General features: G+C 46.4%; 1 protein-coding gene across 1 annotated transcript in view; it reads left to right on the top strand.

The window, feature by feature from the left end:
• LOC116715627 (zinc finger protein GLI2-like) overlaps positions 1–11,482 on the top strand; it is a 52,574-nt gene extending 41,092 nt beyond the window's left edge. Inside the window, exons 8-14 of the mRNA XM_032556158.1 lie at positions 172–279; positions 2,229–2,369; positions 3,280–3,429; positions 4,946–5,110; positions 6,101–6,367; positions 8,704–9,040; positions 9,192–11,482. Of these exons, the coding sequence (XP_032412049.1) occupies positions 172–279; positions 2,229–2,369; positions 3,280–3,429; positions 4,946–5,110; positions 6,101–6,367; positions 8,704–9,040; positions 9,192–11,050 (3,027 nt within the window). The 3' untranslated portion in view covers positions 11,051–11,482. The remainder of the gene's footprint in view (positions 1–171; positions 280–2,228; positions 2,370–3,279; positions 3,430–4,945; positions 5,111–6,100; positions 6,368–8,703; positions 9,041–9,191) is intronic.
• Positions 11,483–12,168: the final 686 nt, after the last annotated feature.

Raw genomic sequence — 12,168 nt, 5'->3', positions numbered from 1 at the left:
CAAACTCCTCAAATAGCAACATCTCCACCATTTTCAACCCATGATGAGACGTTAGTCGATGTTGAACTGAAAATCGATAATCTGGTGTGGTCTTCTGCCAGTAGATCACCTTGCCATGTTCACTTAAATCGGTTGATACAAGTCATTGATGAGTCCTCATTCTGTTCTCAGAACCACGGAGGAGACTCTGCTGTCAGCAGCTCGGTGGATCCCATCAACAAACGCTCCAAAGTGAAGGCGGAGTTGGACGGCATGAAGCCGGGATCTCCTCTGTCACCGGTACGATGGGTCCCTTCCTGATTGGCCCTGTGGGGAGTTGGACTGAATGCAGCCTTAAGGTTCCCATATACTCAGGCCTTACTGTGCGTTTTCTGTGAACCACATGGTTGGGATTTCATAGTGAAGTGTACCTATTGCTAGTGCAGCAAAGAATATATCGACACATTGTACCGATGTAGGCAATCGGTACAATGCCAACGTCGGTACAATGTAGGCAACGTACAGATTGCCTATATTTCTCGTGACAGATTTTTTTATTTCCCACAATTCTAAAGGATACTAGCAGGTTAGAGCTAGTTGGGTTCCTGGCCTTGTTTTTCTCCATCAGGGCAGCTGTTACACTCAGTGAGTGCGGGGCAGAGAGTCACAGTCGCGCTGTGCGTCCTCTTGAGTCGGTGCGCCGACTCTCAGCCTCATCAGCTCGGTGTCACATGATGCAAAACAGTTTGATGTGATCACTGTTTTCCGCTGTGCGACACCAAGTGATAGAAACTGTTCTGTGTGAGGAAATGTCCGGTGGACATCCACTCTGAGTCTGAAGTGTGTTGGGGCCTCAGCGGTGTCCATAGGACGGGTTTTACCAGAAATTACGGGATGAGAGGAGGACTTTCTGATTGTGGAACATTTATTTTGATGAAGAGCGACTTGATAAGCGGCGGATCTGTGATCCTCCAGAACTGTGGCATCCGGGCCCCCGGGAGCCGCAGCCTCTGGTGACCTCCGTGTAAAACCGGCCTCAGATAAAGAAAAACTCCACATGATAACAGCTTTGCATCCATTTGTTTGGTCCCCCCGCCGCCGCCCGGCCACATAAACTGTGCCAGAGCACTTCATTTTCATGAAATATTGGCCCGGCTTTATTGTCATCTGAGGAGCCTTTTTCTTCTTCTTTTGACAAATTTGCGGCTGCTCTCCGGTCGTGAGGCAGCTTTGGTTGTGATGCATGGGGACGGCGCCGAGCGCAGTCGTCTTGGGGCCACCAGAATTGATGAAGAGAGAGTGTGTGTGTGTGTGTGGGTGTGTGTGTGTGTGTGTGTAAGGGAGGGGGGGCGCAGAAAGAAGCATGCTGCCGTCAGCACATTGTGTTTTGGTGTGTAGCTACGGCTCTTTGTGTCGTGGAGACGTACGGGAACCCAAAGGGGACACACCGCGCCGCCGCCAGAATTCAGAGACCAAGGAGAGAAAATTTAGAAATAAAAGAACTTTTTCAGTTGGAAATTTAAGAATATTTTAATAAATAAAGACTCTTTATTTTAGAGAAACACTGAAAAAAACTGAAGAACTGAAAACATTTTTTTATTCAGCATTTTAATATAGTTTGGAGATAATTGTACTACAAAAAGATGCCAGCAGAAAATGTCACTAAGACATTTTTTTAATAAAGAAAAAATAGAAAATAAAATGTCCCTTTTAAAAAAATTTTAAATTATGAGAAATATTACTACAAAAATACGTTTAAAAATCCCTTAAATAAAAACATTTTACTTTTGTATTTTAAAAAATTGTGAAACTCCTGAAATGATCATTTTTATGAATAATTTGTTTTATTCTGGATGTTCATTCAGAGTTTTTGATTTTTTTACATATTTAAAATCATGAGATCTAGTCTAAACACCTGAGATTCCTCTGCACACCTAAAACGTCTCAGCTTCATTTCTTTTGTTGAAATGTTTGCAGGAAAGTGTCCTGCAGCCTGTTTCCATCTTGCTGACTTGCAGAAACTCTGTAATGTTGCTAAATTATAAAGAGTCCTAAACAAACGTCTCGTGTGTTAGTTTGTGGTGAACGAAATCCAAACACGTCGGATTCCTGCCTCTCTAACTTTCCTGCAGCATCATGGAGACGTTTTCAGATGAATCTGTAATTAACTAAATGAAACGCGAGGAAACGTCAGGTTTTCTGTTTAAGAGAAATCTCTAACACATGTTTAAAAGCTGGACTTTCTGCAGAACCAGTACAGCGGCGCTCAGGACCTGAAGGAGGACGTGGAGCGAGACGAGTGCAAGCAGGAGGCCGAGGCCGTTTACGAGACCAACTGTCACTGGGACGGCTGCAGCCAGGAGTACGACACGCAGGAGCAGCTGGTGCATGTACGTACCACAGCACCCGCTCGGGTTTCAGCAGACTGAGTCGAGGAGCTTCAGGACCCGCCCCCCCGGGTCCGGTTTCCCATGGCAGCCGGCCGCTCGGGGGGAAAAGCTCTGCAGCATTCCTGGCCTCCAGTCAGGCAGAGAGACGGATTACGGCTCCAGTCATTCACTGACCAGACCAGAATCCACAGGCGACACTTTTCTTTACGAAGCTCTTCAGCTTCACCGTTTCAGCTCAAACAAACACTTTATTCTGTCATCGCACTCTATAAACACCAGGTACTGATTACAGATTGAAGATCTGCTCCGGCTTAGAGCTTTCCTCATGACTCCTAATCTGCTCAATCTGACCTCAGATTAGATTCTTCCCATCTGATCATTTCAGCTCTTCACATCTATACAGTTTAAAAATTAGAGTTCCAAGATTTAAAGTTATAATTCTGAGCTTAAACTCAGAATTATGGGATTATCATTAGCATTTTTATTTCCTGTTTATTTTAGTTCTGTCTCCTGGCTTCAGGTGATCCATACCTGCAGGTCGTTTTGGCTCCGCCTCCTGCTCTGATTGGTCCAAAGTGAAGCAGCAGCTTGTTGTTTTCTGAAAGGAAGCAGGAAGTTGGTTTAGGTTCAGTTTGACCTGGATTCAAACGCAGCATCTATCTTATTGCTGCTGATTCCTTCAGCGCTGATTGAAGTGAGAAATAAAACCTCATATTTTCCTCCTCGCTGTCAGATCGCCTCTCTGGTTCCCAAAGATTTGAGCGTCAGGACTCATTAGCAGCATGTGCCGCAGCGCTCTGGAGGGATTTGCTCTGATAAGATTGATCTCTCCAGAAACATGCAGGCTGACGGTCCAGAGCGGACCCCCTCTGCAGAGGCCCTCATCTCTTCCTGCTCTGTCTCCCCCCAGCACATCAATAACGACCACATCCACGGAGAGAAGAAGGAGTTCGTGTGCCGCTGGGACGACTGCTCGCGGGAGCAGAAGCCCTTCAAAGCGCAGTACATGCTGGTGGTTCACATGCGCCGGCACACGGGGGAGAAACCACACAAATGCACGGTGGGTAACGGATCGCTCCCGGACGGGCCCCCAACGGGCCCCTGGGGGGCAGCACCGCCCTAAACAACGCCAAGCATTCATAGGGGGCTGATGCTGCAGCTGAGCAAACATCCACGATCCTGCTCCCTGAGATTATTAACATCAGATTATTAACATCAGATTATTAACATCAGATTAATGTCTGTCCTTAATGGAGGCTTCCTAAATACGCTGCTACCCATCAGGTAGCGAGAAGGTCAGGATTATTCTCTCCCTCATGAAATCACAACGCTGCAGTTTGTAACTTTTATAAAAATGTTTCTGTTAAAACTGTCAGCATGTTGAGATGGATAATCTGTGAAAAGATCGACCTCCTCCACCTCCTCCCTGAGCAACTACAGCTGTCTGAAAAAACACAGGAAAAACAGCCAATCAGAGCCAGGAGGCGGGGCTTAACTGTTTATCCGTCATAACCGGTTGCTATGCTAACTAGCCTTAACATTCAGGACAGACTGCTAGCTGCAGCATACCAGAGACCAAAGTGGTGATTAACAGCACTAAGGCCCGCCTCCCAGCTCTGATTGGTTGTTTCTAGTTAGCACTGGGAGAAGATAGAGGAAATTGATTATCTGTCTCAACATAGTGATAGTTTCAACAAATATGTAAAAAACTTTTTTTTTATTAAAACTTAAAATAGACTGATTTTATCTTTTAGAAGCAAAACAAGTATGAGCAGTTTCTAATTCGGTCGTTTCTATAGAAACATCAAAAGATTTTCATCAGAGGCAGGATAATAATTGTGACATTAGCTGCCATGTGTGATAATTACTGTTTATTTTAATAGTTCAAGCTCCAAATGTGTCGTAATATGAATTAATACATCCAATGGAAAAACCATCAGCATTAATAGGCCAGATCACAAACACTAAACAATAAGACGTAAAATACAATCACTGTGTGGAAAATTTAGAGGAACAGTGACAGGAAACTGAAACTGAAGCATTTCTGTGAAGTTAAATGTTCACATTAATGCTTCAGTTATAAAATGTTTTCCAGAGTTACTTTAAGGATCTGAAGGTGCCTCATCAGTCCAGGAGTTTTAGTAAGAAACAAAGCAGATTTACTCAGAAATGTTGACCAGGAGCCAATCTGGTGTTTGTATTTCCTGCGTTTCTGAATCTGATCCACTTTTAAAAGAAGAAAAACAGAGAAAGTTATGAGCAGAGACGTATCTGGGCTCCAGAATGATTGTTTAGGATCCTAACGAGGTAAATAAAGGCTGAATCTCCCTCAGATATTCTGGAAAACAGAATATTTAACAGTTCTGCAGGAAAATAATCTAAATAATTTAAAAGGTAGTTGTCTGGTAAAAAGGGAGCATGTTGGTGAACAAATTGGTGAGCAGCTTGATCTGCGATGTTTCCTCTGGTTATCTCAGCTCCTCGTTGTTTTCAGAGGAAAACAGAAAGTCAACAACAATCAGACAAGCGAAGGATTTTCCTGTCATGAATTTTCTCTCTAACGACCTCCGCTGCAGTTCGAGGGCTGCTCCAAGGCCTACTCCCGCCTGGAGAACCTGAAGACCCATCTGCGCTCTCACACCGGGGAGAAACCCTACGTCTGCGAGCACGAAGGCTGCAACAAGGCCTTCTCCAACGCCTCGGACCGGGCCAAGCACCAGAACCGGACGCACTCCAACGAGGTACAGAAGGCTGAGACTTCACACAGAATGCATTATAGGTCTGCACTCACTGCTGGATGTGTGAACCGATTGAAGTAGTTGAAAAACTGACAGGAATTCATTTATGAAGTCTTGGAGGTTCGGATCAGAACCGCTGCAGCTGGCGCCGAGTGTCAGGAAACAAAAATACTAGAAAGAGTTTCCAGAAACTGAATCGTTTTCTTTAAATCATCGACTGAGATCAGATGATTCATCTGATTTAGTGTGAAATAGATCATTGCAGCTTTATAACATCCATGCTGACACTGAGGATGATAGCCTGAATGTAGCTTAAGAGCTACATTATGTAGCCATTAAAACAAACGATTTCTTACATACTTGCTAAATCAGTTTGTTATAAAACAGATTAATTATTACTATCTGAAAGAAAAAACACAACTAACCTCCAAAAACATCCAATCAGAGCCAAGAGAAGGGGCTTAGCGCTGTCAATCAACCTGGTGAATTTGATGCTAAATGCGCTAATGGCAGAGACACAATTTACTGTTACAGGAAAACCGATTATCCACCATCTCAGTGGATATGCTAACTAGCCTTAGCATTCATGAAAGGCTGCAGCGTAACAGAGCACATACAAGGTGGTGATTGACAGCACTAAGACCCGCCTCCTGCCTCTGATTGGTTGTTTCTAAATAGCACTAGGAGAAGGCAGAGGAAATGGATTATTTCACAGATTCAATGTAAAAAAACATTTTTTACTAAAGTTATACTGCAGCTTTAGTGTGACCTTAGACTCAATTGGCTTTACTTAAAAAACTCAGTCTCTTGTTTTTATTCTTTATTAACTACTTGAAATAATTAACTGAGTTTTCTGTACTGTTTGATAACTTGGATCAGTTGGAATGTATATATGATTTAATTTAAAATGATTTTCTTTTCAAATTGCCTCAAGACAATATTTGTTGTAAATTGCTGCTGTATAAGTAAACTGAATATAATTTGTTCCCATAGAAACCGTACGTGTGTAAAATCCCGGGCTGCACCAAGCGCTACACGGACCCCAGCTCTCTCAGGAAGCACGTGAAGACGGTTCACGGACCGGAGGCCCACGTCACCAAGAGGCAGCGCAGCGACCTGCCGCCCAGACCCCCCAGGGAGAACGGCGAGAACGAGAGAGCCGGCAGGCTCCACAGGGAGGACAAGCTGTTGGAGAACAGCTCCCCCAGAGTCACGGAGGAGTACCTGCACATGAAATCCATCAAGACAGAAAACCCTGTGGTGAGACCGACACACTGTCTGATGAAACTGTCTTAACGCCAGCGCCGTGCACAGTGAAGCATGGAGTTAACTAAACCAAAATGCTTGATGCTTTCCATGTCTTTCTGCTTTACTCTTTCCTAACGGACAGACTTTACTAAGGTGAGCTAACCGTAGATTACTGCCACCATTTCACCCCATTCTTCAAGGACATCTAGCATTTTATCTACAATTTATAACCAGGAGCTCAGGTAGTTTTCTGAGACTGGATGGAAAACCCAGAAGCTTCTTTCCTCCAGTGACATTCTCCTGCTTCTCAAAGCGTTCCTAGAACCGAAGGCAGAAGCGGATCCTCCAGAAGGTTCTGGTTCTCCCTGGAGTTTCCACCTAGTAAGGCGGCTCCTTGGTGACAGAACCACTTCAAGTGGAGCAGTAGATCTACTCTAAAGTCAGGTCCCGTCACCCCAAAGATACAAACAGCACTGATCGCAAAATACGTCAAACTGCCAAATTTAGAGCGGTGTACAGCGGCCATTTTAGTTCCAGACAAACAGGAAGCTGTTTTGGGAGAAACGTCTGTGTGTCTGAAAGCTGGTTTAGTTTGTGATCGGCTGGTTTAGGTTATTAATAGGTACAACTTAATGCCCACCAATAGTTGTTTTCTAATTCCAAATAAACCAAGAAGAAGAAGAAGAAGAAGAACTGTTTAATATGATACAGGGACAGGAGGTCAATTCGATTCACAGGCTTTTCCAAATTGATATTTAATTGGAAAAATGAGTTGCAAACCATTGATGAATGAATATTTTACCTACACTGATTGCTAAGCAGGAACTCGGAAAGGTAGTGCTAGCAAGTGTTAGCTACCATTGTCCATAGCCAGAAGAAAAGTCCTACCATTCAACCAACGCTGCCTTCTTTAACCACACGTTGAGTCCGCTGCAGTTGAATCATTGTTAAGGTTTCTCCACATTCAGCTTCTGTATCAAAGAATATTCAACCAAATCTCCTGAAGTCTCCAGCGTTGCACTTTCTTCAGATGTCACCTGTCCAAAGATCCTGGCAGCAGTGACGTCATTTGCGATCAGCGGCCTCTGGGCTACTTGCATTGAGGGCCTGTTCTTTCGGCCAGAATCCATCTGATGACCAAAGCTAAGGCTTTAGCATAAGCAGATCTATAATCAGCCTGAGAGTCCAGGTCCCAACCGCCTATCCGTCCTCTGCTCCATCCTACCATCGCTCATCTACAAGACAGGAATGGTTCACCCTGTTCTCAGACTTAGAAGATCCTCATTCATTCCACACATTCATGAAAAACCTGTTAGGCTACATTCACACGTCAGGTGTTGATGATCAACTCTATTGATTAACGTTATGTGATTGGTCATGCTACTGAGTGATGCGACCGCAGTCAAAGCTCCCAAAGCAAGCCGCGTGCGCAGAAGAAGAGCGTAACGTCGCCACAGTCGATGGACGATCGTCTGATCGTATGTAGAGGAGGAAAAAAACGCTGCAGATAAATTTCCAGGTTTCCAGGCCTGAACGACTCCAGGTGGCCTGGAAGAGAAGGTTTCACTTCAGCAAAGTCTTTTCCCATCCATCTCCATTTGGGTGTTAAATGAGGAGCAACTGCAGGTTTGATAGCAGGATGAGGAAATAATATGTAGAAAGCAAATGAAAGAACGAATAGATAAAAGAATAAAAGCTTGTTTTGTTTGAGGCCTTTAATCTGAACGGATCAGAGTTTCTGTTTCACTCAGAAATTCTATTTAAATGAAGCTTTTCTCCTTTTTTAATGAGCTTTTTATCTGTTTTAGGGCAGTAGGGGGCATGTTCACTGATTTACACAACACTGCATTAACTTTATGTATTTTTGATATAATATTTATTATTTTTGCTTTATTAGTGTTCCTTCTTCCTTAGAGCCTCTTGGCTTTGCATCAGGACCCATGTGACCCAGGGGTCCGCTTCCTGTTTTGGTGAAACTAGAGAAATGAAGGAGAAGTGTTGAGGAGCTGAATGAGAGGCAGTGAAACCTGCAGCAGTCTCCTCCAGCTGCATGGTGGAGTGTTTGGTTCAACCATCTCATGATGATCGCTGCTCCACTCAGCCTTTCATCCTGCACATTTTAAATTCACAGACAGACTCAGAGAGCCTGTAATCTGTGGAGCCCCACCTCCCCTCCCCCAGAAAACACTCATTATTTACAATTAAGGCGGGGGAGGATAAAAGGCGGCTCAACATGCCGGTTTCCCCACTGTTCCACTTTTGTTTTGCAGAAGGAAAACAGTTTTTAGGACAAGATGTTTCTGTTTATCCCAGCCTCTCTAAAGCGTAGCTCCCATCTCTCCTGGTAGATGCATCAGTCCAGTCCTGGCGGTCAGTCATCGTGTAGCAGCGAGCCGTCACCACTTGGCACCAACAATGACAGTGGAGTAGAAACAGCGGCGCACAGCGGGGGGAGCCTGGGGGACCTCAGCGCGCTGGACGACCTGCCGTTCCTGGACTCTGTGGATTTCTCCGGCGGGGTCGCAGCGGTCGGCCTCCATCTCAGAAAGCAGCTGAGCGGCAGCCAGTGCCTGGAGAACCTCAAGAAGGAGAAGCTGAAGGCGGTACGGGACTCGTGTCGGTGGGCCAACAACCCAACACCCCCTGCTCATCAAGGGACCACGCTGCCGCCTATACCGACAAGCGGTGAGTCTGGATCATGCTAGGAATGATCAGAAGAAAATCATATAGAAGCCAAAATAATCAAAATTCAAAGTGCAAAAACTCTCTGACTCCAAGCCTCCTTCTAGATTTGCTGAGACTGTGCATCATGGGTAATGTTTCTGTTTGTTCTCAGGGTCCCTCCTGGAAAATTCAAGCCTGTGTGGAGATCCAGCCTCCTTCCCCGGCTCTGGCAAAATGACTCTGCTGGGAAACCTTTCTGAGCGCAGAGACAGCACTTCCAGCACCTTCAGCTCGGTCTACACGCTCAGCCGCCGCTCCTCAGGCATCTCCCCTGGTTTCTCCAGTCGACGCTCGAGCCAAACTTCTCAGTTTGCTGCCAACCGGCTGACGAACATCAGCTCAGCGGACTCCTACGACCCCATCTCTGCTGATATTTCTCGGCGCTCCAGTCAGGCCAGTCAGTTTGGGGGGAATAATAGTGGGCCTGGGGCTGCCAGCCCTCTCACCCTGACCCCAGCCCAGCACTACCGACTGAAGGCAAAGTATGCTGCTGCAACTGGTGGTGCACCTCCTACACCTCTTCCATACCCGGATCAATCATGTCTGAAGGATTTCAATGAGTACTCGTCCAAAAACAGCCTCCGATCCTTACAGTTCAGCAAGGAACGGAGCTTGATGCCCCATGAAGTACCTTCCAACATTCCCCGTCGAGCCAGTGACCCTGTGAGACCTTTAGATCCTCTCAACCAGCGACCTTTAGATCCTCTCAACCAGCCTCCTCTACATCGGTTCAACAGCATGGTCTCACTCAACCGAAGGGTCTCCTTGCAGCCTCATCCCCCTCCTGCAAAAGATCACAGACGCTTATCCCAGCAAGTGTATGCACAACCGAACGTCAGTCCCCGTGGTTTCCCTCACAGCCTGCAACCAGCAAGCATTTCGGAGGACAACATCATGCAGACAAGAAGGTGCAATGGAAATCCCTCTGGTCAAGGAGATTTCCACGGAGCTGGCAGCGGCCAGCAGCAGCTGTACCACCAGAGACGGATGGATGGGGCGAACAGGAGTCCACTCATGAGTCCATCCTCACCACACGGCGGTGCTGCTAGTGGACAGTGGGACATGGACACCACCCAGCAGTATTCCAGGCTAGATCCACGTGGGAATCTGATTGTCGTCCAACAGAACCAGAACGCTGGGTCTTTCAGTGGGACCTCCCACCAGCAGATAGTCCAACACTTCAACAACAGGTGCATGAAACCTGGACAGCACCACTTCCAGCAGTCCTCAAACCTCAATGAAGCTTCTAGCCCTCAGCACAGGTTCAGTCAAAGTTCCTATGACAGGAATGGCAACGCTCCGTATCCACCTTGTGGGAACATCCTGCACTGTAAGGAGGAGCCAGTTGACATGGACTTTGGTCAACTCCAGCCTGCGCAGATAAAAACTGAGAGTTGTGATTCATCCACCATGACTTTAGACCAGCAGAACTGTAACATGACTGGTTTCCGGACTGGGAATCAGAACCATCCCCAGCTGAGACCACCAACAGAACCTAACTCTCCAAATGTCTCAATACCGAAGGTGTTGACGCCACCAGATGATTCCCAGCTCTCCTCTAGTAGAGTTTCTGAACTCTCTTACATCTCTGAGGACAACGCTCTGTTCTACACGGGTCAGATCCGAGTCCTGGAGCCCAACGGGAACCTGGACTGTCACGTTTCCCTTCTGGTGAGCTCTCCTTCAGCTGCTCCAGCCGACAACCAGGGGAGCAGGACTGCACCTGAGCACCCTCAGATAGACTTTGATAGCATGCTGGACGATGGGGATCACTCCAGCCTCATGTCAGGAACCCTGAGTCCAGGACTTCTCCAGAGTTTCTCCCAGAGTTCGTCTCGCCTCACGACGCCCCGGAGCTCGTTGACACTGCCCTCAGTCCCGACGGGAACCGGGAACATGGCCGTCGGGGACATGAGCTCACTGTTGAGCGCCCTGGCTGAGGAGAACAAGTTCCTCAACCTGATTAGCTAACAGTCTGGACATCAAACTGTGGACTAAAAACTGTGCTTTGAATTCATCCGTCTCCCTTGTGTCCTTGTTCATCCAGCTGTAAATTATTTTCTACTTTTCACCAAAAGCCATACTTCTGTTCTTGCCTTAGGATGTGAGTATGATGTAAAAATTAGCCGTGGAACAGAGGTGATCTTACTGAAGTGCCTGCTGGTGGAAATATGAGCCTGGACTGCAAGACGACGGGTTCAGAGGTCAGCGATTATGTTCCCGAATCATTTTATGACAGATTAACTGTGACCAACCTGCGACTGGAAGCAGGAACAGCAAAGGACTTCACCAGAACCTAAATCTATCATTAGACTGCAGCTCTTCCTGTTGTACATTCTTCCTGTTTTCTGTGTAAATACAATTTGTACATTTTTAATAAACAAGAATTATGGATTTTTTAAACTGTCTTCCTGGTTCTTTCCTTCACAGTCACCATTTCAGAGCAATGAATGAACTCCAGCCTCTTCCAGAATAAAATGCTCGACATCAGGCTTCACAACAGGATCTGGTAGAAGGATCTTGGAATGTCTTCCAGATTGCTGAGCAGCATCATTTGGTTGCGGACATCTTGACTTGACTAGAACTCTCCTCTTCGTCTCTGAGTCTGTTCTGCTCCTCGTGTCGGGTCGTGGCGTTTCCAACCCGTTTAGATGTTCTGGTCTGAAGCCAGCGGGTTTGAATCTCGGCTCTGATAACGCTACATGTGCTCCGTTCTAGCTCTGACTGAATATTCTTCACCAGTTCATCCCCTGATTGTTTCCTGCAGAGAAGAAAGTGTTGCTGGCTTCAATAATTCAGGACGAAAACTTTTGTCTTTGAAGCCCCGCTCCTGCAGCCTGTGCAGACAACGCACTTTCCTCGCTTCTTTCCAACATCAGTCTGCGACCTCTTTGAAATAACTTCCCCTGACCTCGCCTTCCCTCGGCCGGCAGAATGTGAACGCTGCCTCCTCCGCTGATGAAAAAGGAGGCTAACCAGAGAGGAAAAGGCTCGACGTGTGCAGAGCTGCACTCCGCCTCACCGCTGTCCGATATTAGCTCTGACAGAGCGGCCCAGAGGACTCGGCTGCTGAAACCACATAAAACAAA

The sequence above is a fragment of the Xiphophorus hellerii genome, chromosome 24 (assembly GCF_003331165.1).
Source record: "Xiphophorus hellerii strain 12219 chromosome 24, Xiphophorus_hellerii-4.1, whole genome shotgun sequence".
NCBI lineage: Eukaryota > Metazoa > Chordata > Actinopteri > Cyprinodontiformes > Poeciliidae > Xiphophorus > Xiphophorus hellerii.
The sequence above is the reverse complement of the archived record's forward strand: the minus strand, read 5'-3'. Positions and strand labels throughout refer to the sequence as shown.